General features: G+C 46.0%; 1 protein-coding gene and 1 non-coding gene across 9 annotated transcripts in view; both read left to right on the plus strand.

Annotated features, from left to right (window-relative positions):
• Positions 1-25,675, plus strand: part of obsl1a (obscurin like cytoskeletal adaptor 1a) — a 195,474-nt gene that overhangs the window by 81,376 nt on the left and 88,423 nt on the right. For all 8 annotated transcript variants that reach the window (XM_059647569.1, XM_059647568.1, XM_059647573.1 and 5 more), the window contains 5 exons: positions 4,946-5,215; positions 7,124-7,393; positions 16,103-16,378; positions 18,398-18,673; positions 23,868-24,143. In XM_059647569.1, the coding sequence (XP_059503552.1) occupies positions 4,946-5,215; positions 7,124-7,393; positions 16,103-16,378; positions 18,398-18,673; positions 23,868-24,143 (1,368 nt within the window). The remainder of the gene's footprint in view (positions 1-4,945; positions 5,216-7,123; positions 7,394-16,102; positions 16,379-18,397; positions 18,674-23,867; positions 24,144-25,675) is intronic.
• Positions 13,487-13,640, plus strand: LOC125450270 (5.8S ribosomal RNA). The gene has a single exon (XR_007247070.1). It is a non-coding gene; the product is annotated as a 5.8S ribosomal RNA (ribosomal RNA).

Genomic DNA, 25,675 nt, shown 5'->3' on the forward strand with positions numbered 1-25,675 from the left:
CTCGTGCATGTCTCTGTTTGGCTTGTCCTAGGATGGATGTGTTAACTAGTTAATTCAATTAATTAAACTGGAAGAAACCCATCGACGCATAAATAACATCCTTACTGGGATAAAATTTATGAGAGAAGATGAAAACAACAACCGGCTGCCCTTCCTGGACATTTTTGGAGAAAGCAAAAGCAATGGGGATCTCCAGACAAGCGTATATAGAAAGACCACACATGCAGATCAAATAATCAATTACGCTAGCAACCACCCCAACACACACAAACGGAGTTGCACCAGGACATTATTTAAACGACAGAACACATTGCAGCAATCCGGAACTACGCAAAGCAGAACAGGAACACTTATACAGAGAAAGAAATGGAAGACATGACCAATTCTCACTTGTCTCACTACACACAAACAACGAGGGACACGAATTTGACTGGGACAAGGCATCAATAATCTCAAGCCAAACAGAGACACACCAGGGAATTCCTGCAGGCCTGGTATTCCAACCAGAACTCCATCAACAAACACATTGAACTAGACCCTGTGTACAAATTACTGAGAAACGAATTCAAAAGTCATACCAGCCACCCCAGCAAACAGAGGCATATAAATAACAAGTGGGATGCTTCACTGACCTAGCACGGTGACAAAATGTTTGCAATGAAACCCAATGGCTTGGCAAGCATGTCAACGGTCTCATTCACAACCCGAGCTACAAATCTTCACTGAAAATTTAAAGTGAGGAGAATTGTCAGATCCAGCAAGATATAGATAAGTTGAGGCATGGGCAGAAAAATGGCATATGGAGTTTAATCAGATAAATGTGAGGTGATGCATTTTGGAAGGTCAAGTACAGGTGAAAACTATACAGTGAATGGCAGAACCCTTAGGAGCGTTGATATACAGACAGCTGTGTGTGTGTGTGCAGGTTCACAGATCACTGAAGCTGGCAGCGCAGGTAGATAAGGTAATTAAAAAAAGGCCTATGGCATTCTTGCCTTCATTGGAAGGGGCATAGAATATAAGGATAGATAAGTTTTATGCTGCAGTTGTATAGAACTTTAGTTAGGCCAGAGTTGGAATATTGCATCCAGGTTTGGTCACCACACTGCCTGAAGGATGTGGATCCTTTGGAGAGGGTAAGAAAAGATTTCCCAGGATTTTGCCTGGTATGGGAGATTTTAGCTATGAAGAATGGTTGGATATACTGGGTTTGTTTTCGCTGGTGCGCAGGAGGTTGAGGGGTGATCTGATCAAAATTAATAAGATTATAAATGGCATGGATAGAGTGGAAAGTACCAGACTTTTTTCCACGGTGGAGGGATGAATTACCAGGGGATATAGGTTCAAGGTGCAAGTGCGAATGCTTAAAAGAGATGTGCAAGGCATGCTGCCAGAGGAGGTGGTGGAAGCAGTGTCAATAGTAGCATTCAAGAAGCACCTGGACGAATACTTGAATAGAATGGGAATAGAGGGATACGGATCCTGTAAGTGAAGACTGTTCTAATATGTTAGGCCAAAGTGTGTCGGTGCAGGCTTGGAGGACCGAAGGGGCGGTTATTGTGTTGTGTTGTTCTTTGCTCTTTGTACCTTAAATGCAAGCCCTGTAGTATTAGATAGTTCACTCTTGGTAAAAGAGTCTGACTGTCAAACCTATCTATGCCTCTTATAATTTTATAACCTTTCATCAGGGTTCCCCTCAGCCTGCTCTGCTGCAGAAAAACAACACTAGTTATTCCAGACTGTCCTGATGGCTCATACCCTCTAATCCAGGCAGCAGCCACTTCTAGGTATTCTAGGCATCAAGGCATATGGGGATAAAGCAGGAATATGACATTGAGATAGAGGATCAGACATGATTGTTTGGAATGACGGAGCAGCCTTGAAGGGCTGAATGGCATACTTCAGCCTTATTTTTTACGTTTCCTTCAATTGTGAAGAGTCAAATGGTCTTGAACATACCTTAATGCACGAAGATCCACATTGCTCTGGTATGGAGAATTGGAAAGATTTTTTACTTACTGAGGGAAGAAATTTCTCCTCCTGATCACCAGAAATGGCTAGCTCCTTACCCCGTGACTAGCCCATTGTTCTGGATGTATTATTCACATTATTAGTGGCCCTAACGGAACAAGTGCAGAAAAAAAAACCTGTGTGTCAGAACAGGAGCACTTGTATCTCTCTGAATACCATATCAGTATCTCACTTTGAGCAAAGTGGTCACTGTTATAGAACAGGGTCACTGTTATAGGTAGCATAAACCAAAGATAGCACTGCAGCAGGGATTCTTCACAAAAAGCCTCTTTCTGCATTCCCCTCTCTGCCCAAGCCTACAATGCACTCTTATTGTTTTTATTTCCTCCTCCCTTGTCTCTTCCTCCTAATTTCTCTAATATTCACTTTCCTTTCCTTTTTCTCATTGCTTCACTTTCTCTCTTTTTTCGACTTTTCTGTTTCATTTTGTCCAGTTATAGTTTGCTCCTCAAATTCTCCAATTTCTCTCAGTCTCACTCACACACTCCTTTTCTCTCTGTCTCTTTCTCTGTTTGTGTTGGATGCAGAGACTCTGGTAAGAATCGTCAGCAGTTTCTCTACGGTATTGAGTGTACTGGCTGGGGATGAGGTTGTCCTCTCATGTGAGCTGTCACGGCCCGAGGCTAAGGTGAGATGGTACGAGGATGGGCTTGAAGTGGAACGGACCAACAGGTCCACAATGGAAGTGGACAGATGCCACGGGAGGCTGACCATACACCCCGTTACAATGGCGGATCAAGGGGCATGCCTGTGTGACGCATTCGACGACTTGGTCAAGTTTGAAGTGATTGTGTCTGGTGAATCCTAAGTCAAGCTGCACTCGAACAGTTAACATCACTATCTCTGGGTCGGGCTGGGAGGCACTGCCATCATTCAGATTTGTAGCAGAAGACACAGGGAACTGCGTTCAGGATTTCAGGGATGGGTTTTCACACAACCAGATGTCATGCCTGTTGCAGAGGCAAAGCCACCTTGGAATTAAAAAAACAGCCATTCCCTGATGTTTGAGAAACAGGCAGTTAGCTTTTAATGAGGATAACTCTTAGTTTTTCTTCCCTGTCAGATGCAAAGATTCAAACAGTCTTTCAATTCTGGTCTTGAATATACCTTTGTGAGTGAGGATCTCAAGAATAAGGAGCAAGAGAAGGACAGTTAACCCCTCAAGTCTGCCCCCACTTTTCATTAGATCATGGCTGAATCTCTGTCTCTAGCCAACCTTCCTGGCCACCTAGGGTTCTTGCGGTGCAGTGGTAGCATCTCAACCTTACCCCTAGAAGACATGGTTTCTAATTCTAATTGATATGTGACAAACACATCTATGCAGATTGATTGAAATTGTCATTTCAGTGGTAGTGGGTCAGACTTTCGCATGTTTCATTTTTTAGAATGAGATAGATACATGTATTACATAGAATAGCGCAGGAACCATTCCTTTAGCCCATGATATTGTCCCAAACAAGATGTCAAATTGACCGAATCCCTTTTGCCTGCCCTTGGTCCATGTCCCTCTATTCCTTGCTCATTCATTGTCTTATCTAAAAACATTGAAACGTTCTTATGGTAACTGCCTCCATCAGTACCCATAGCAGAGTGTTCCAGGATTCAGTCACTATCTGTGTAAAAAACTTACCCCTCAAACCTCCTTTGATCTTTCCCCCACTTGCCTTAAATACATGACCTCTCATATTTAGTATTTCAACTCTTGGAAGAAGGTTCTGACCATCAACCCTATCTATACTTCTCATAATTTTAGAAACTTCCATCAGGTCTCCCTCAGCCCGCACTGCTCTGGAGAAAACAATGCTAGTTTCTCCAGCCTCTCCTTATAACTCATATCCTCTAATCTGGGCAGCATCCACTTCCAGAAATGCATTGCTGGAGAGGATAGTGGAGTCAGCCTCATTAGGGACGTTTAAGCGGCTATTAGGTAGGCATATGGATGATAGTATAAGGTAGGGCTGGAGGTTTGTTGGACCTTAAGATTAGGGTAAAAGTTCGGCACAACATCGTGGGCCGAAGGGCCTGCACAGTGCTGTACTGTTCTGTGTTCTAGGCATTGAAAGGGTATGGGAAGAAAGTGGGAATGTGGCGTTGAGGTAGAGGATCAGCCATAATTGTATAGAGTGACAGAGCAGCCTTGAAGAGCTGAATGACTTACTTCAACTCTTAGTTTTTCTTCCCTGTCAGATGCAAAGATTCAAACAGTCTTTCAATTCTGGTCTTGAATATACCTTTGTGAGTGAGGATCTATGTTCCTGTGGTGCAGAGAATTGCAAAGATTTGTCATCTACTGAGGGAAGAAATGTCTTCTCATCATCTGAAAAGGCCGGCTCCTTATCCTGATACCAGCCCATTGTTCTGGATAAATTTTTCACATTATCATGGTCCGAATGGAACAAGACCCTTTGCTGCCTGGCCTGCTGTGTTCCTCCAGCTCCACACTGTGTTATCTCTGACTGCAGCTTCGACAGCTCTTACTATCTCTAAAAGTACTGTGTGTGTCAGAATATGCACTTTCTTGTTCAGCTGAGCACCATATCAGCATCTCACCTTGAGCGGAGTGACAGGGTCACTATTAGTGTAACTCAAACCACAGAGAGCGCTGAGGACAGGAATTCTTCACAACAAGCCTCCTTCTGCTTTTCCCCACTCTGCCCAAGTCTCCAACGCACTCTCGCTGTTTTTGTTTCCTCCTTCCTTGTCTCTTCCTCCCATCTCTCTAATTTTCTCTTCCTTTCCCTCATTCTCATTGGAAAAAAAACTTGCTCTCCATCTTCCACTTTCCTATTTCACCGCCTGTATTCATATCTTTCTCCCGCAAATCCTCTAATTTCTCTCTCTTTTTAGCTGTCTCTCTCAGTCACTAATATACTCTTTCTCTCTCTGTTTCTTTCCCTGTTTGTGATGGATCCAGAGCCTCCGGTAAGAATCATCAACAGTTCCTCTGCAGAATTGAATGTACTTACAGGGGATGAGATTGTGCTCTGGTGTGAGCTGTCACGGCCCAAGGCGAATGTGAGATGGTACAAGGATGGGGTGGAGGTGGAACGGACCATGAGGTCCACAATGGAAGTGGATGGAGTTCATAGGAGACTGACCGTCCGCCCCGTTACAATGGGGGATCGAGGGACATACCTGTGTGATGCATTCGATGACTCGGCCAAATTTGAAGTGGCTGTGTCCGGTAAGTCCGAAGTCAAGCTGCACTTGAACAATTAACATCATTCCCTCTGGATCGTTACGTGGGCCTCTGCTGTCATTTAGATTTATAACAGGAGCCACAGAGACCTGCCTTCGGGATCTCAGGGATGGGTTTTCACACAACCAGACATAATGCCCTGTTGCAGAGGCAAGACCACCTTGGAATTGAGAAAATCAGTCATTGGCTGATGTTTGTTGTGAGTTGGGGAAGCTAGTAGTTAGCCTTTTATTCAGATAACAGAGTAAGATCTCAAGAATAAGAAGCAGGATTAGGACATTTGACCCCTTGAGCCTGTCCCGATTTTTAATTAAATCTTGGCTGAACCTCTACCTGTAGCCAAGCTGTCTGCCCACTTAGCGCTTGTGTCATGCCGTGGTAATATCCCTATGTCAGACCTAGAAAATCCAGGTTCTAATCCCCATTGAGCTATGTCATAATGCATCTATTCAGATTGATTGGAATTGTCCATTGAATGGTAGTGGGTCAGAGCCTTGTGTGTTTCATTTTTAATAATTTCTCCTATGTCTTATGGTCTTATTAATGGCTACGGGGAGAGTGCAGGTAGGTGGAGTTGAAATGCCCATCAGCCATGATTAAATGGCGGGGTGAATTCGATGGGCTGAATGGCCTTACTTCCACTCCTATGTCTTATGGTCTTAAGAATTGAATAGTGTTACAAAATTTGGTAGAGTAATTGTGAAGTGGAAGGCAGGAATCTAAAATGTGTGGCTCCTTTAAGAGATTTGTGCCTTGTCTGTACTTAAAATTTTAAAAAAATGTATGTCTGTGAGCAGTAGCTGAAGTTACCAGTACAGAGAGCCTCAAAAGTGAAACAAGTGTGTCAAAAATACCTTACAGGTGGTAGGCAAAACAGCAGTCTTGTTTTGATCAGAGATAATAGGAACTGCAGATGCTGGAGAATCCGAGATAAGAAAGTGTAGATCTGGATGAACACAGCAGGCCAGGCAGCATCATAGGAGCTGTGTTCATCCAGCTCTACATTCTTGTTTTGATGTTGTGACAGCAAGTTTGAATTCAGCTAATTACTTTAAAACCAAACTCAGCGATTCAAAGCCAGTTGAATTTAAATCTGATGGTATTGACAAATTGAAATCAATCATACTATAAGAATTTGATTATGTCATTATGGGCATATAAAACGAGGGCATTTGGAAAATCAGAAAGAGCCGACTGCCATCTGAAAGAGAACTATCTGCCACCTGCCAGACTTAGTACCATTCAGCTCTCAGAGAAAGCCCATATAATTAATTAAAGGTACCACCATCCTTTAACTCAAAGCCCTCATTGAAGAAATTACAGAAATAAAACACTCTTGACAGCAGAATTAGCAGAGGAAAGACTTCTGTGAAAAGACTGGAGATGACAGAATATTCCAGAAGACAGTCTGTGCGAATTTGGAGAGATTAAGTTATAATTCATTGCTTCATATTAATTGGGTTATGTAAGTGGGCCTTGTCTTTATTTATACAGCATTTTGTAGAACTTAAACCAGTTAGGGTGTAGTTAGTAGACTTAAGGTGGAATTGTCGGTCTGTTATTAATTTTGTTAACTTGGCTACTGTTTGGTGAAATAAATAAATTGTTTCTCGTTACTTGTAAAGTGGAGGTCAGGGATTTTCTTTCTTATAACTACTCTTCTATTAGATTAAGAGGGGATGGACAAGCTTCTCTAAGTGCTTTGAGGGCAACTATTAGAGAGGAACCCCTATTCCTGTCACAACGGATTGGAGCTTGTGTTTAAGAGGGATTTTAAGAGCCATTCCCAATTGTAACAATAGATACATTTTGAATATAGAACTCTTCAGCAGCTTCTCCCTCCCTGAAACCCTTGAATTTCTTTCTCTCTCACACCTTCTGCGCTGGATCCAGAGCCTCCAATAAGAATCGTCAACAGTTCCTCGCCAGTTTTGAGCATACTAACAGGGGATAAGGTTGTCCTCTCATGTGAGCTCTCACAGCCCAGAGCCGATGTGAGGTGGTACAAGGATGGAGTGGAGGTGGAGCGGAGTGAGAGGTCCACAGTGGAGGTGGATGGAGAACACAGGAGGCTGACCATCCGTCAGGCCAGATCGGGTGACTGCGGGACGTACCTATGCGATGCAGTTGATGACTCAGCCAAGTTTAAAGTCAATGTGTCTGGTGAGTCCCATGCGAATCCGTGCACAGTTGTTTTTCTCCCGCGTCGTTCAGCGTCACTGTGGATAGTTTTAACATCCACCTGTTCTTCAGCTGACTTGTGCAGTTTGGTCTAGCTCAACAGTGGTTGCGTTTCACTTGGACTGGCAAGAGACCAAGCTGCAGTGACTGCTTACAAAGAAAAAATTTACATTAGTGTAACACCATCCACCACCTCAAGATGTTTCAAATCAATTTACAACCAATGAAATATTGTTGATGTGCAGTTTTTTTTTAAATTCATTCATGGGACATGGGCATTGCTGGCTAGACGGCATTTATTGCCCAGAGGGCAGCTTAGAGTGAACCACATCGCTGAGAGTCTAGAATCACATGTAGGCGAGACAAAGTAAGGATGGCGGTTTCCTTCCCTAAAAGACATTAGTGAATCAGATGGGCTTTTCCTGACAATCAACAATGGATTCACGGTAATTGTTAGACGTTTAATTCCAGATTTCTTTTTTTGAATTCCAATTCCTCCATCTGCTGCTGGATTCAAACCTGGGTCTCCAGAACATTACCTGAATCTCTGGATTAACAGCCAAGCAACAATACCATTGGGTTGATTTAGTGGGCGGCAGTGACAAGTTGGCAATGTCACTGGTCTGGTAAACCAGAACCCCGAATGTTGTGGGGCTGTGTTTCAATTCGTGCTATGACAGAGTAGCTGAATAGCAAGTGAAGGGATGACCTATAATCCAATTAATTGAGGCAAAGAGATAATTGCAAAAACTTATAAAATGAGGTGGTGCTGGACACAAACCAAATGGCTTGAATATGTAAAACATGAACATAGAACAGTACAGGCCCTTTGACCCATGATGTTGTGTTGACCTATTATCCTACTAAGATCAAGATACCCTGCATACCCTACATTTTACTATCCTCCGTGTGCCTATCCAAGAGTCGCTTAAAAGCCTCTAAAGTATCTGACTCCACTACCATTGCCAGCGGCGCATTCTATATACCCACCACTGTGTGAAGAACCTATGGCTGACATCTCCCCTACACTCTCCATTCACCTTAAAACTATGCCCCCTCATAATAGTCATTTCTGCCCTGGGAAAAAGCCTCTGACTATCCACTCTACCTATACCTCTATCAAGTCACCTGTCATCCTTCGCTCCGGTGAGAAAAGCCCTAGCTCACCCAACCTTTCCTCATAAGACCTCCCCTTTAGTCCAGGCAGCAAGCTGGTAAATCTCCTCTGCGCCCTCTCTCAAGCTTCCACATCTTTCCTGTAATGAGATGATCAGAACGAAATACCAACCTGTCCCCTGCAGAATGTGTAGCCCTCCGCTCCCTCCACTCCAATCCCAACCTCATCATCAAACCCGCAGACAAGGGAGGTGCATTTGTATTATGGCGCACTGACCTTTACATTGCTGAGGCCAGACATCAACTCTCCAACACCACCTCCTACCGCCCCCTGGATCATGACCCCACCCCCGAGCACCGAACCATCATCTCCCATACCATTCACGACCTCATCACCTCAGGTGACCTCCCACCCACAGCCTCCAATCTCATTGTTCCCCAAACCCGCACCACCCGCTTCCCAAAATCCTCAAACCCGCCTGCCCTGGTCGACCCATTGTCTCCACCTGCTCCTGCCCCACCGAACTCATCTCCACCTGTTGAGACTCCATTTTCTCTCCCTTGGTCCAGGAACTGGCTGCCTATGTCTGCGACATCACCTATGCCCTCCACCTCCTCCAGAACTTCCAATTCCCCGGTCCCCAACACCTCATTTTCACCATGGACTTCCAGTCCCTATAAACCAGCATTCCCCATGCAGATGGCCTAAAGGCCCTCCGCTTCTTCCAGCCCCGCAGACCCATCCAGACCCCTCCACCAACACCCTCATCTGCCTTGCCGAACTCGTCCTCACCCTTAACAACTTCTCTTTCACTTCCTCCCACTTTCTACAGACAAGGAGGGTGGCCGTGGGTACCCGCATGGGCCCAAGCTATGCCTTGCCTCTTTGTAGGTTACGCGGAACAGTCCCTCTTCCGTACCTACACTAGCCGTAAATCCCACCTCTTCCTCCATTCCATTGATGACTGTATCGGTGCCACCTCGTGCTCCCAAGAGGAGCTCAAACAGTTCATCCACTTCACTAACACCTTCCACCCCAACCTCAAGTCCACCTGGACCATCTCCAACACATTCCTCACCTTCCTGGACCTCTGTCTCCATCTCAGGCACCACCTAGAAACCGATGTCCATTTCACACCCACCAACTCCCACAGCTACCTAGAATACACCTCCTCCCACCCACCTTCCCACAAGAATTCCATCCCCTATTCCCAATTCCTTCGCCTCCGCCGCATCTGCTCCCAGGATGAGGCATTCCACTCCCGCACATCCCAGATTTCCACGTTCTTCAAGAACTGCAACATCCCCCCCCCACCATGGTGATCGAGAACGCCCTCGACCGTGTCTCCCGCATTTCCCACAACTCATCCCTCACACTCCGCCCCCACAATAACCGCCAAAAGAGAATCCCCCTTGTCCTTACATACCACCCCTCCAAACTCCGGATACAATGCATCATCCTCCGACACTTCCACCATCTACAATCCGACCCCACTACTAAAGACAGTTTTCCATCCTCCCCCTTGTTTGCTTTCCGGAGAGTCCACTCTCTCCGCGACTGCCTTGTCCGCTCCACACTCCCCTCCAACCCCACCACCCGGCACTTTGCCCTGCAACTGCAGGAAGTGCTACACTTGCCCCCCCACACCACCTCCCTCACCCTCATCTCCAGCCCAAAGATGACTTTCCACATCAAGCAGATGTTCACCTGCATATCCGCCAGTGTGGTATACTACATCCGCTGTACCCAGTGTGGCTCTCTCTCTACATTGCGGAAACCAAGCAGAGGCTTGATCATTTTGTACACCTGTATCAAGCCACCTCTTATCCTTCATCATTCTATAGAGAAAAGTCCTAACTCTCTCAACATTTCCTCATAAGACCTTTCCTCCATTCCAGGCAACATCCTGGTAAATCTCCTGTGCACCTTTTCCAGTGCTTCCACATCTTTCCTACAATGAGGCAACCAGAACTGGACACAATACTCCAGATGTGGCCGAACTAGGCTTTTGTATAGCTTAAATAGGATGTTGGCTGATCTGACATTCCTGATATCCACTTTCCTGCTGTGTCTGATAACCCTTGATCTCCTGACTGATCGAGAATCTATCTATCTCGGTCTAAAATATTTGCAAGGACTCTGCCCTCATAGCTCTCCGTGGCAAGGAGCTCCAAAGACTCCTGAACCTCAAGTATGGCAGATTTCCTTCTGTAAAGGGCGTTAGTGAACCTAATGGGGATTTATGACGATTGATGGTCTTCTTCGGTGTTGTCTGGTCAAAATCCTGGAATTCTATCCCTAAGAGCATGGTGGGTCAATCTACAGCACATGGATTGCAGCAGTTCAAGATAGCAGTGCACCACTACCTCCTCCAGGCAACTCGTGTTTGGCAGTAAATGCTGGCAAACCAGCAACACCTATATCCCATTGAGATTTTTAAAAACAGTTAACTGGTCACTACTGGCCTGGCTTTTTATTCCAGATTTCTTATTGAATTTAAATTCACCATATGTGGTGGGATTTGAACCCATGCCCTGAGAGCAATAACCTGGGTTTCTGGGTTATTAGTTTAGTCAGGAATCCTGTCATTGTTATCTGGTCTGGTCTACATCTGATCTCAGTCCCACAGGAACGTGGTTGATTCATAACTGCCCTCTGGTTAATTAGGGATTAGCAAATAATGCTAGCCCAAATAGTGATAACCACATCCCATGAAAGAATAATGCAAAAACTTTCTATCTTTATCTCATCATAAAAATTTTTCTTCTCTACTAATCTTTAGTCATTTTTTACTGTGTAGTAATCTTGTGATCGACCTTCATGTTTGCTCAGTTATATACTTTTCTTTAAGTTTGATAATATCTTCAACATTTTTGGTTCACAAATCTCACGGTTCCTCCCCCTGGAAATTTGCTTTCTTGATGGAATTTATCAGTTCTGTGTATTTTGAAATATCCCCATATATGTCTGCTGCTGCATCTCTATCAATTTATCCATTTTTCTAATTTTCTCATTCATTTTAGCTAGATTTCCTTTCATGTGTTAATAACTGCCCTTACTTAAATTTAAAAGGCTAGTCTTGAGCTGACTCTTCTCTGCTTCAAGCAAAATGTAAAATTCAGTTCAACGATAACAACTGCTACCTGGGGTACTGTCACTATGGGCTGCAATTTTTGCCCAATACCAGATCAAGTATAATCTGCCCTCTATTTAGCAGTAAAGTCTGCTGTTTGATAAAAGTATCCTGGAGACATTCTATAAACTTCTCATGTACTTTTATCCATGTGTATTTTCTCGTATGTATGTGGATTAAAGTTCTTTACAATCAATGCTCTACCTTGCTGAAAAGCTACCAGTGTTCGTTCTTTATACACCATGCAACTGAGTGTTCAGTAGTAAGGACCTGGGCGCAGCTCCCACAAGTGATTACGTGCCTTTGGCATTTCTTATCTCTATCCAAACCATTTCTATATCCTGGTTTTGAGACTTAATTTCATCCCTTTCTGTTGTGTGTGAATTAACAGGGCTACCCTGCTATGTTTTCCTAGCTTCCTAACTGTTAGACTTCAGGCCAAGAACATAATCATTTTACAGTTCTGATTGTTGTTTTCAAATCTCTCAAAGGTCATCCTCAGTTTATCTCTGTCATCTCTTCCAGACTGGCATCCCTCCAACTTCTCTGTGGCTTCCAGAATTTGGTTGCTTACCATCTAACCGTTCTGCTACCTGAGGCATAACCTCTGGAATTCCCTTCCTTTCGACCCTCCTTTTAATAATGTCCAACTCTTTGACCAGATTTTTTTTTTCATACCCTCTCCCATGAATGAATCACTGGCCAGGCCAACATTTATTACCATGTCTAGTTGCCCGGAGGGTGGTGAAGAGTCAGTTCCAGTCTGGAGTCACGTGTAGGCCCAGACTGGGTGTAGATTGCTGATTTCCTTCCCTAAAGGAGATGAGTGAACAAGGTGGGCTTTCTTCCCCATCAACAAATGATATCGCTTTCATAGTCATTATTAGACTCTTATGGCCAGAATTCTATTGAATTCAACTTCCACTTTTGCACCCGTGTTCCCCAGGAAATTACTTGTGTCTCTGGATTAAAAGGTTCATGGCTGATCTTTTCATGGCCTCAGTTCCACTTACCCACCCTCTCACCGTAACCCTCAATTGCTTTACCATTTTAAAAAAGTATCTTTCTTAGCTTTAAAAACATTCAAAGAGGAAGCTTCAGCTACTTTACTGGGGACAGAATTCCACTGGTTCACAACCCTTTGGGTGAAGAAAATGCTCCTCAATTCATTCCTAAGTATGGTCCCCCTCATTCTGAGGCTATGTCCTCTTGTCTTAGTTTCACGCACCAGTGGAAACAATCTAATCCCTTCGGCACGTCACTCACGCGTTGCCGACCCCCTCCCCACCAGGGGAGGTGGCGCCCCGTGCGTTTGCGTGCCGTCGGCAGCAGTTTAAAGACCCTCGTGTGTCCGCCTGTCGGTCCTCGTCGAGCTCGGTGCACCGAGCATCCTCGAAGGAAGCGCGTCCTGAGCGGCGCTGGGCTCTCTGCCTCCCGGTCACGGCGTCCGGGCGGTGGGTTCCCGCTCTGTTTCCGGCTCACCGCTTCCTTGCGGTGGGGCGAGCCGCTGTGCCCGTCGACGCGCTGTCGGCGGTCTGGCGGCAGAGATCCTGCCTCTGCCAGCTGCGTCGCGCGCGCCAGCACGGTCACGGACTCCGGTCGTTCTGAGAGCCGCGCACGCGCTCCGCCTCACGGGCGCCCTGGCCTTTGTCAAACCCTTTTCAATATTCTGACTTTTCCCGTTGAGGGGCGCGAGTTTCCGAACCCAAACCCCGCCGCGGGCCGCACCAGGATAGGACTCCCCCCCGGGCAGCGGGGAGTGTACATGCGGTCCGGGTCGTTTTCCTCTGGCGAGGGGAACGTGCCGAGAAAAGAGAACTCGTACAACTCTTAGCGGTGGATCACTCAGCTCGTGCGTCGATGAAGAACGCAGCCAGCTGCAAGAACTAATGTGAATTGCAGGACACATTGATCATCGACACTTTGAACGCACTTTGCGGCCCCGGGTTTTTCCCGGGGCTACGCCTGTCTGAGGGTCGCTTGGCAATCAATCGCACCCGCCCCTTGGCCGGGCGGGAGCGCGGCTGGATGTGTCGCAGAGGACACCGCTCCTCTCTCTCCCCCTAAATGCAGACTGCGGCGTCGGAGCGCTCGACCTTCTCCCGGTGCCCTGCTCATTCCCCCGTCGCGTCGTACGCCCACTCCGGGCCCGGCGCAGCGTCGGTCTGTGCTGCGGTAGCGGGGCCAGCACGGCTGTTGCCTTTCCCAGCATGGCTGTCGGTGGGCTTGCACGGCGACGTTGACCGCTTCGTCATTGGGATACGGTGCTGCCTCATGTGCTGAGCCCCGCCTGGCCGGGAAGGGGGGTCGGTCCTCGCTCCGTACGCCCGCACCCCCGACCGCCCACCCCACCCCGGGGGTGGGCCGGTAGTGACGGAAGTCAGAGGAGGGCTTTGTCGGCTGCTACAAACGTGCGCCTTGTGCGTGCGGGCACCACCGACGCCGACGCGGATTCGGCCGCCGGATCGATTGAGAAGAGGGAGTGAGATCAACACAGGCTGTTTGCCCGGGAGCTGCGGGGCGCCGCTGCCGTCGGCGGGGTTTGTCCTCGTCCTATGGCTGCGGGCCGGGGTGCGTTCAATCCTGTCCTCCGCAGGCGCCGGTGGCCTGGGTGTGCCTCTGCACGTCGCCACCCTCGGCCCAGCAGATACAGGAGGCGTTTGTCCCCCTCCGTGGACGGGGCACGGCAATCCACGCATGCGTGCGTGCCCGCTTCACCCGGCCGGTTCTGTGTCTCAGCACCGTGTGTTTTGTCTCCCTCTTACTCGCTCCCTGTTGGTCCGTCCGTCCGTCTGTCCGTGTGCTGTCCGCGAGTTGCCTGTGCTTGCATGGCCTTGGCTCTTTCTCCTCTTCCTCCGTGTACCCTACCCCCCTTGTGGTGGGGTGGTTGGGGAGGAGGTGCGGGAAACGGGACGGTGTCCGGAAGGAATGCTTGGCGCCGAGCACGGTCGGTGACGGCCGCGCCGGTCTGGTGAGGAGGCGCGTGCGCTGGCGCAGCCTCGCCACCCTCGTTCTGACTACGACCTCAGATCAGACGTGACGACCCGTTGAATTTAAGCATATTACTAAGCGGAGGAAAAGAAACTAACAAGGATTCCCCTAGTAACGGTGAGTGAAGAGGGAAGGGCCCAGCGCCGAATCCCCGCTCGCCTGACGGGCGCGGGAAATGTGGCGTACAGAAGACCCATCTTCTGACGATGCCGCGGGGCCCAAGTCCTCCTGATCGAGGCTTAGCCCGGGGACGGTGTGAGGCCGGTGGCGGCCCAGGGCTCATCGGGATGGCGTCTTCTCGGAGTCGGGTTGCTTGTGAAAAAAAAAAGTGGAAACAATCTCCCTGTTTCTAACTTAACTATTCTTGTTAAAATTTAGTATGTTTCTATAAGATCCCTGCTCATTCTTCTAAATTGCAATAAATATAATACCAGTGTCTTCAGCCTGTCCTCATAAACCAACCGTCTCATTTCTGGAAACAATGTACTGAATCTTCTCTACAAACCCTCCAGTGCCAGTACATCCTTTCTCAAGTAAGGAGACCATAACTGCACGCAGTAACCCAGGTGTGGTCTCACCAGCACTCCATACTGCTGCAACATAACCTCCTGCTTTTAAACTCAATCCCTCTAGCAATGAAGGATAAAATTCCATTTTCCTTCTTAATTACTGTTGTATCTGCAAACCAACATTCTCCAATTCATGCACAAGGACACCCAGGTCCCTCTGCATGGCAGCATGCTGCAGTTTTTTATCTAGCCATACAATAGCCCCTTTTATTATTTATCCTATCAAAATAGATGAGATCAGATTCATCAACATTGAATTCACTTCCAGACCTTCATCCACTCACATAATCAATATCCCCCTGCAAACTTCCAGAGCCCTGTACACACTTTGCTCTACCACTCAACTTAGTGTCATCTGCAAACTTTGACACGTTACACATGGTCCCCAACTCCAAATCATCTATGTAAGAGTCTAATGAAAATATGACTGTGCCATCACCTCCCCGGTTATTTTATTGGTCATTAATAAAGACAGTCATGAATATAGAGAAGCTTCTTAATGCAGAAGGTGGAAGATTGTGGTATTCACTTTGACGTGGTGTGAATGAAGTAACAAGTACAAATACATTGATGGCAGAACTTATGGGTAGGCAAAGAATTGATAGTTATGCAGAAAAGGGTGAGATGTAAAAGTATGGAAAGGCATTCTTCTGGTGAACTGGAACCATCAGTGACTCAACAGCCTATTTCAGTGTTGTAAACTTCTCTGTAACTGTATGTAAACATATTGATCATGTGTTCTAATATGTTCGCGTGTCTCATGTTAACTTGAGTTTGATTGCACATCTTGAGACAGCTCTACAGAGAGAGAAGTGCTAAATAAATGCATGTTCTTGTTACAGAACACCATTAAAATGACTCTTCCCTGCTTCTATCTACAGAGCCACCGGTCAAGATAATTAGACAGATTGAGGGTCCGAGAGAGCACAAGTACTTGACTTCCGAGGATGTTACACTCCAATGTGAACTGACTCGGCTGGAAGGTGTTGCCAAATGGTACAAGGATGGGGAGAAAGTAGTGGAAAACAAGAGGATCTCCATTGGGAGTGAAGGAACATTCCGGTCACTGCGAATACTGGATGCTCAGATAACAGACTCGGGAGAGTACCTCTGTGATGTACAGAGTGACAGCATTGTATTCACAGTGTGCGTGGAAGGTAACAAAGCTTGATCTCAGTGCCCTCAACTATCTAAGCTTGGCCCTGACCATAACCAAAGTCAGGGTGCTGTTTGATGCTGAACTCAGCTTCCAATCCTTTCTGCTGTCCATCAGAAGGACACCCACCTCCATCTGTGTACTGCCACCACTACTTCCTTAACCTGACGGTTACTGACACTGTGCTGCATGCCTCTGACATCTCTTAGTTTCTCATCTTCTGTCCTCCATATTCTCCAGCTCATCCAATTTTCTCTGCTCTGTATCCAAACTGCAGTAAGCCTATTCGCCAATTAGCTCCTGTGTTCATCAACTTGCTGTATCAAGAGATTGAGCACTCCTGGCATCAGGACTTTACAAAGATGAAGTTAAATTAAGATTAAAACCAGAATAATGGAATATAAATGTTGGATTCAGACTTATAGTTGCTCATTTTGGTTGAGGAATTTCTTGTCTCTCTGGTCCTCTCTGACCCTGAATGTGGCCCCTTGCTGCCCCCTTCCTTACCAGTGCCATCTGCTGTTGAAGGCTCCAGTCTTAAACGGATGTAAATTAAGAGTAGGCCATTCAGCCCCTCAGATCTGCTCCTGAATATTGCGACAGTTTTGGCCTCCTTTTCTGATGAAGGATGCTCTTGCTCTCGAGGGAGTGCAGTGAAAGTTTACCAGGCTGATTCCGGGGATGGCAGATTTGACGCATGAGGAGATATTGACTAGGTTCGGAGTTTTTTGCTAGAATTCAGACAAATGAGGGGGGATCTTACAGAGAATTATAAAATTCTAAAAGGACTGGACAGGGTAGATGCAGGGAGAGTATTCCCAATGATGGGTGTGTCCAGAAGCAAGGGTCACAGTATGAGGATTCAGGATAGACGATTTAGGATGGAGATGAGGAGACATTTCTTCACCCAAAGAGAGGTGAGCCTGTGGAATGCATCATCACAGGAAATAGCTGATACCAAGCCATTGAATGTATTCAAGAGGTGGCTAGATATAGCACTTGAGGCGAATGGGATCAGTGGTTATGAGAAAGCAGCATTAGGCTATTGAGTCAGATGATCAGCCATGACTGTGAAGAATGGTGGAAGAGGCTCAAAGGGCCAAATGGCCTCTTTCTGCTCCTTTCTTCGAATTTTCTATTTACATTTTCATTTTTCATTAAATTTTCATTTACAATGAGACCATGGCTGATCTGATTACACCCCATTCCCAAAATAACTTTTATAGCATTTCACACCTTTGGTTATCAAGAATTTATTTACTCCACCTGATAAACATTTAAAGGCTCTGCTCCCCTTGCTACTTCAGGAACAGAATCACACAGACCCATAACTGCCTGTGAGAAAATAACTTTTTCAGCCCCGTTACTGTGGTTTTGGAGTCACATGTAGGCCAGACCAGGTAAACAACAATATTGAACCAGATAGATTTTCCCTGACAATCAACAATGGTATCATGGTCATCAACAGACGTTCAATTCCAGTGTTTTGATGGATTCAATTTCAACGTCTGCTATGGTGGTATTCAGTCCCAGGGCCCCAAGATATTACCTGGAGTAATAGTTTGCTGATAACACCACCATGCCATTACTGCCTCTGGTTACCTAATTGGTCATTGATAAAGGCAGCTACAAATGCATTGAAGCTTCTCAACTAGAAAGTCAGGAGAATGTGGAACTCACTCACTCCTTCACAGAGTCAACGAAATGATGAGTGCAGATACATTTATGGAGGACCTATGTGTGATGCAGAAAGGGTACTATGTAATGGTTTGGGAGGATGTACTCGTGAACTAGCGCCAACAGAGTCATGATAGATTGCATAGCCTATTCCTGTGTTGTAACTCTGTGTAATTGCACGTAAAAGTATTGATACCTGTCTGATATGTTCATGTGTCTTGGTGTTAACTTGAGTTTAATTGTACATCTTGAGCCAGCTGCATAAGATAGAGGTGGCAAATAAATTTATATTCTTGATATTGAATGCACCATTAAACTAACGCCTCTCTGGTTCTATCTGCAGTGCCACCGGTTGAGATAATCAGACAGACTGGGCGTCCAGCAAATCACAAGTACTTGACTTCCGAGGACATCATGCTCCAGTGTGAGCTGTCTCGGCCGGATGGTGTTGCCACATGGTACAAGGATGGGCAAATGGTGTTGGAAAATGAGAAGATCTTCATTAGGAGGGAGGGAACGTTGCGGTCACTGTGTATACTGGATGCTCGGACGATAGACTCAGGAGAATACCTCTGTGATGTCCAGAATGACAGCATTGGATTCAGAGTGCATGTGGAAGGTAACACAAATCGAGCTCAGTGCCCTCAACTTAAACCTGACCATTCCTAATCTCGCGATTCTGCTTGACCCTGACCTCCACTTCCAATTGCTTCTCCTCTCCATTACAAAGGCCCTGACTTCCACCTGTGTAATTTCGCCCGTCTCTAGTCCTTTCTTAACCGTTACTGATAGCATGCTGCATGCCTCTGGCATTTTCAAAAACGACTGTTCCAATGTTGTCTTCTTGGTTTTCCACTGTGCATCCTCCAATCATCAGTTCATCCAGTATTCTCCCATCCCTATCAAATTGCACCAATTCTCTTCACCCGTCATCTCCAATGCTGAGAAACTTATTCTATTGAGGGATTGAAGCAAACAGGTCGCCCAAAGATCATGAAGCAGTGTTTCTTTATTTTATTGTCATCAAATCTTTGAAAACTTGAAATTAAATTGAAACTAAACTAGTGAAATGGACTATTTACATTTAGATTGAGATTATAATTCTCATTTTGGTTGAGAAATCTTTTATCTCTCTCTCTGTCTGTTTATTTGGCTGTGTCCTTGAATTAGGCCTTTTCCTGACATTGATATGTCTTTGTAAATCAGATCTGTAAGGGATTCTGATCTATTGGGCCAGTGGTCTCAGGAGTGGTGGATGGAGTTGAATTTGGATTAATGTGAACTATTACATTTTGGTAAGACAAACATGGACAAAATGTATACAGTTAATGGTCGAGCCCTGGCTAACATTCTCAAGCAAAGATACTAACGGGTTCAGGGGCCTGATGAACGTATGATGAACAGCTAAGGATCCTGGGATTGTACTCATTAGAGTTTAGAAGGTTGAGGGGAGATCTATTAGAAACTTACAAGATAATGTATGGTTTAGAAGGGGTGGACGCTAGGAAGTTGTTTCCATTAGGCGGGGAGACTAGGACCCGTGGGCACAGCCTTAAAATTAGAGGGGGTAAATTTAAAACTGAAATGAGACGACCTTTCTTCAGCGAGAGAGTGGTGGGCTTGTGGAATTCATTGCCGTAGAGTGCAGTGGAGGCCAGGACGTTGGATGCCTTCAAGGCAGAGATCGACAAATTCTTGATCTCAAAAGGAATCAAGGGCTACGGGGAGAGTCCAGGGAAGTGGTGTTGAAATGCCCATCAGACATGATTTAAAATGGCGGAGTGGACTTGATGGACCGAATGACCTTACTTCCACTCCTATGTCTTATGGTTGTACAGGATGTTGTTGTGGCCACTTTTGGAATACTGTATACAGTTCTGGTTGCCCTTTTATAGGAAGGATATTATTAAATTGGAGGATTCAGAGAGGTTTGCGAGGATGTTACCTCGACTGGAGGGTTTGAGATTTAAGCAGGGGATGGATAGGCTGAGATGTTTTTCATTGGAATGTAGGAGTTGAGGAGTGACCTTATGAAAGTTTATAAAATCATGAGGGGCATAGATAACGTGAATAGCAAAAAATAAGCCTGCTCCGCGATTTAACATGATTGTGAGTGATCTTATCCTGGTCTCAACTCCACTCTTCTTCTGGCTCCTCATCGCCCTTTATCCCCTTTTCATCACCTTTTTCATCAGAAACATATCTATTTCTTTCTTGAATCTGTTGATTGATTCTACTTGCTCTGCGCTCTGGGGCAGTGAGTTCCACAGATTCGGAACCCTCTGAGAAAAACAGTTTCTCCTCACCTCTGTTTTAAACCTACCTCCTCTCACTCAATATCTATGACCTCTTGTTGAAAGCTGCCCCACAAAGAAGAACATCTGTTCAACATTCACCTTATCAATCCCCTTTAACATTTTGAAAGCCTCAATCAGGCCTCCCCTCATTTTTCTGAACTTCGGCGAGTATAAGCCCACGCTATTCAACTGCTCCTCATATGACTTCCCTTTCAGCCCTGGAATCAACCTGGTCAACCTCAACTGGTGCCACCTCATCCTTCCCCAAGTAAGGAGACCAAAACTGGACAAAATATTCCAGGTGGTCTCACCAACACCTTATATACTGATAACAACACTACTTTTATAATCCAGCCTTTTGCAATAAATGCTGAAATTCAGTTTGAGATAATAAGGTGTACAGCTGGATGAACACAGCAGGCCAAGCAGCATCAGAGGAGCAGGAAAGCTGTCATTTCAGGCCTGGACCCTTCTTCAGAAATTCCAGATCCGAAACATCCAGGTATACACCTTGTTATCTTAAATTAAATCCTAGCATTTAATACATAATGCACCTCCATACCCACTATGTAATTAATGCTGAAGGACATACAAATCCCTCTGCACTCATGCACTTTAAATCTGCTTCCTGGGCAGCACAGTGGCTCAGTGGTTAGCATGAGACTGCCAGAGACTCAAGTTTGATCCCACCTTTTGGTGGCTGAATGGAGTTTGTATACCCTGCCTGTTTCTGCCTGTGTGCTCTGATTTCCTCCCACGGTCCAAAGTTGCGCAGGTTGGATGGATTGGCCATGCTAAATTGCCCATAGCTTCTAGGATGCAGAAGCTAGATGGATTAGCCGTGAAAAATCCAGGTGCGGGTCTGGGTGGGAAGTTGTTAGGAGGGGTCAGTGTGGACTCAGTGGGCCCAATAGCTGTCTTCCACACGAGAAATTCTATCATTTAAACATTAATCTGCTTTTACTTTTCCAGCCAAAATGGACAACCTTGCGTCTAGAATCATAGAGGCATACAGCACAAAAACAGACCCTTCGGTCCAACCAATCCATGCTGACCATAATCCCAAACTAGACTAGTTTCACCTGCCTGTGCTTGACCCATATCCCCCCCCCCAGACTTTTCTTATTCATGTATATGTGTAAAATGTCTTTTAAACGTTGTAACTGTACACACATTCACCACTTCCTCTGGAAGTTCATTCCACACACAAACTACTCTCTGTAGAAACGTTGCTACTCATTTCATTTCTAAATCTTGCTAGCCTTGAAATCCCCCACCATAGGGGAAAAGGCATCTACCATTCCACGCCCTTCGTGATTTTAAAAACGTCTATAAGATGACTACTCAACCTCCTACACTCCAGTGAAAAAGTATCCAGTCTTTTCCTATAACTCAAACATTCCATTCCTGGCAACTTCCTGATAAATCTTTTTTGAATCGTCTGTAGCTTGTTAATAACCTCCATATTACTGGGTAATCAGAACTGGAGACAGTACTCCAAAGGGGCCTCACCAATGTGCTGTACAACCTCAACGTGACTTTCTAATGCGTATGCTCAAAGGTCTGGAAAGATGGGGTGGTGGTTGACCCTGAGCTCAGCTTCCAATTCCTTCTCCTCTCCATCACAAAGACGCTTCCCTCAAGTCCTTCCTTAACCTGACTGTTACTGATACCATGCTACGGGCCTCTGTCCCCTCCAAACTCAACAGTTCCAATGTTTTCCTCATGGTTTCCCAACATCCATCGTCCATAAATTCAGATAATCCAATATTCTCTGCTCTGTGATAACAAGGTGTAGAGCTAAATGAACACAGCAGGCCTAGCAGCATCAGAGGAGCAGGAATGCTGACATTTCGTGCCTAGACCCTTCTTCAGAAGTGGGGGAGGGGTAGGGCGTTCTGGAATAACTAAAGAAAGAGGGGGAGGCGGATTGAAGATGGATAGAGGAGAAGATAGGTGGAGAGGAGACAGACCGGTCAAAGAGGAGGGTATGGAGCGAGTAAAGGTGAGTGTAGGTGGGGAGGTAAGGAGGAGAAAGGTCAGTCCGGGGAGGACGGACAGGTCAAGGGGGCAGGATGAGGTTAGTAGGTAGGAAATGGGGGTGTGGTTTGAGATGGGAGGAGGGGATAGGTGAGAGGAAGAACAGGTTAGGGAGACAGGGACGAGTTGGGCTGGTTTTGGGATGTGGTAGGGGGAGGGGAGATTTTGAAGTTTGTGAAGTCCACATCGATACCATTGGGCTGCAGGGTTCCCAAGCGGAATATGAGTTGCTGTTCCTGCAACCTTCAGGTGGCATCATTGTGGCACTGCAGGAGGCCCAGGATGGACATGTCATCTGCGGACTGGGAGGGGAGTTGAAATGGTTCGTGACTGGGAGGTTCAGTTGTTTATCGCGATCTGAGCGTAGGTGTTCTGCAAAGTGGTGCCCAAGCCTCCACTGATTTTCTCTGATGTAGAGGAGGCCACAACGGGAACAGCGGATGCAGTATACCACATTAGCAGACGTGCAGGTGAACATCTGCTTGATGTGGAAAGTCTTCTTGGGGCCTGGGAGAGGGATGAGGCGGGGAGGTGTGGGGGCAGATGCATCACTGCGGTTGCAGGGAAAAGTGCCGGGTGAGGTGGGGCTGGAGAGGAGTATGGAGCGGACAAGGGAGCCACGGAGAGAGTGGTTCCTCCAGAAGGCAGATAAGGGTGGGGATGGAAAAATGTCTTTGGTGGGGTCAGATTGCAGATGGCTGAAGTGTCAGAGGATGATGCAATAGACTCACACAGCTACCTAGAATACACCTCCTCCCACCCACTTTCCTGCAAAAATGCCATCCCCTATTTCCAATTCCTTTGCCGTTTTTCCAGTTTTTTACTGTTTAACTCCCTTTTACTGTTGCTGCCACCAAATTGGATGATTATTAACATTGAATTCATCTACCCACCTTCGCCCACTCACTTAAAATGCCTCCTCTTCACACTTTGCTCTATCACTCATCTTGGTGTCATCCACAAAGTTTGTCACACTAAACATGGTCCCCAACACCAACCACCTATGTAATAGTCTTATGGTAATACCACCATTCCATCACCTCCCTGGTTATCTTATTGGTTGTTAATAAAGGCAGTCATGAATATAGACAAGCTTTTTAAAGCAGAAAGTGGGAAGAATGTGGAACTTGCTTCCTCAAGGAGTGAATGAAATGATTAGCACAGATACATTTCTGGGGAACCTATGGGTGAACAAAAAATTGGTGATACAGAAAAGTGGAGGTGTAAAGGTATGGATAAGTGTTCTTCTGGTGAACTAGAACCAACGAGTCACAATGGCCTAATTCTGTGTTGTAAATCTCACTGTAGCTATGTAAAGGTATTGATCATCTGTTCTAATATGTTTGCGTGTCTTGTGTTAACTTGAGTTTGATTGCACACCTTGAGACAGCTCGACAAAGGTAGAGGTGTTAAATAAATGCATGTTCTTGTTATAAAATCACCATTAAACTGACACTTCCCTGCATCTGTCTGCAGAGCCACCGGTCAAGATAATTAGACAGATTGAGGGCCCGAGAGAGCACAAGTACTTGACTTCCGAGGATGCTACACTTCATTGTGAGCTGACTCGGCTGGATGGTGTTGCCAAATGGTACAAGGATGGGGAGAAGGTGGTGGAAAACAAGAGGATCTCCATTGGGAGTGAAGGAACATTCCGGTCACTGCAAATACTGGATGCTCAGATAGCAGACTCGGGAGAGTACCTCTGTGATGTACAGAGTGACAGCATTGTATTCACAGTGTGCGTGGAAGGTAACAAAGCTTGGTCTCAGTGCCCTCAACTATCTAAGCTTGACCCTGACCATTCCCAAAGTCAGGGTGCTGCTTGATGCTGAACTCAGCTTCCAATCCTTTCTGCTGTCCATCAGAAGGACACCCACTTCCATCTGTGTACTGCCACGAGTGCTTCCTTAACCTGACGGTTACTGACACTGTGTTGCATGCCTCTGATATCTCCAAACCTCCACTTAGTTTCTCATCTTCTGTCCTCCAAATTCTACAGCTCATCTAATATTCTCTGCTCTATATCCAAACTGCACTATTCACCAATTGGCTCCTGTGCGCATCAGCTTACTGTGTCGAGTAATTGAGCACCCACATGGCCCAATGAATGTGAAGCAGTGTTTCTTTATTCTCCTGGCATCAGGCCTGTATGAACTTAAATTGAGTAAAATGAGGGAAATGGGGCATTGACATTGGCTTCTAACAATACTTGATCATCTTGCTGAACAAATTTTTTTGCCCCTCTGTCTGTCTGATCCTCTCTGTCCCTGAATGTGGTCTCTTGATAAACCTTTGTGTAAACCGTGGCTGTAGGTTCAATTTGGCTCCCTTGCCGCCCTTCCTTACTGGTGCCACCTGTTGTTGGAGGCTCCAGTTCTTGTAAGCATGTAAATTAAGAGTAGGCCACTCAGCCCCTCAGATTTGCTCCTGAATATTGTGTGCAGTTTCAGTCTCCTTTTCTGAGGAAGGATGCTCTCACTCTCGAAGAAGTACACAACGGTTTATCAGGCCGATTGTGGGGATAGCGGGCTTGACATATGAGGAGAGGTTGACTAGTTTGGGATTGTTTTTCCTAGAGTTCAGACAAATTAGGGGGCATCTGATAGAGAATTATAAAATTCTAACAGGAGTGGATAGGGTAGATGCAAGGAAAATGTTCCTGATGGTGGGTGTTTCTAGACCCAGGGTTCACAGTATGAAGATTCCGGGTAGATGATTTAGGACAGAGACGAGACATTTTGTCATCCAAAGAACGATGAGCCTGTGGAATTCGTTACCACAGCAAGTAGTTTTTTAAAATTCATTCATGGGATGTGAGCGTCGCTGGCTGGACCAGCATTTATTGCCCATCCCCAAATGCCCAGAGGGCAGTTAAGAGTCAACCATATTGCTGTGGGTCTGGAGTCACGTATAGGCCAGACCAGGTAAGGATGGCAGACTTGCTTCCCTGAACATAGAACATTACAGCACAGTACAGGCCCTTCGGCCCTCGATGTTGTGCCGACCTGTCATACCGATCTCAAGCCCATCTAACCTACACTATTCCATGTACGTCCATATGCTTATCCAATGACGACTTAAATGTACCTAAAGTTGGCAAATCTACTACCGTTGCAGGCAAAGCATTGCATTCCCTCACTACTCTCTGAGTAAAGAAACTACCTCTGACATCTATCCTATATCTTTCACCCCTCAATTTAAAGCTATGCCCCCTCGTGCTTGCTGTCACCATCCTAGGAAAAAGGCTCTCCCTATCCACCCTATCTAACCCTCTGATTATT

The sequence above is a fragment of the Stegostoma tigrinum genome, chromosome 7 (assembly GCF_030684315.1).
Source record: "Stegostoma tigrinum isolate sSteTig4 chromosome 7, sSteTig4.hap1, whole genome shotgun sequence".
Lineage (NCBI taxonomy): Eukaryota > Metazoa > Chordata > Chondrichthyes > Orectolobiformes > Stegostomatidae > Stegostoma > Stegostoma tigrinum.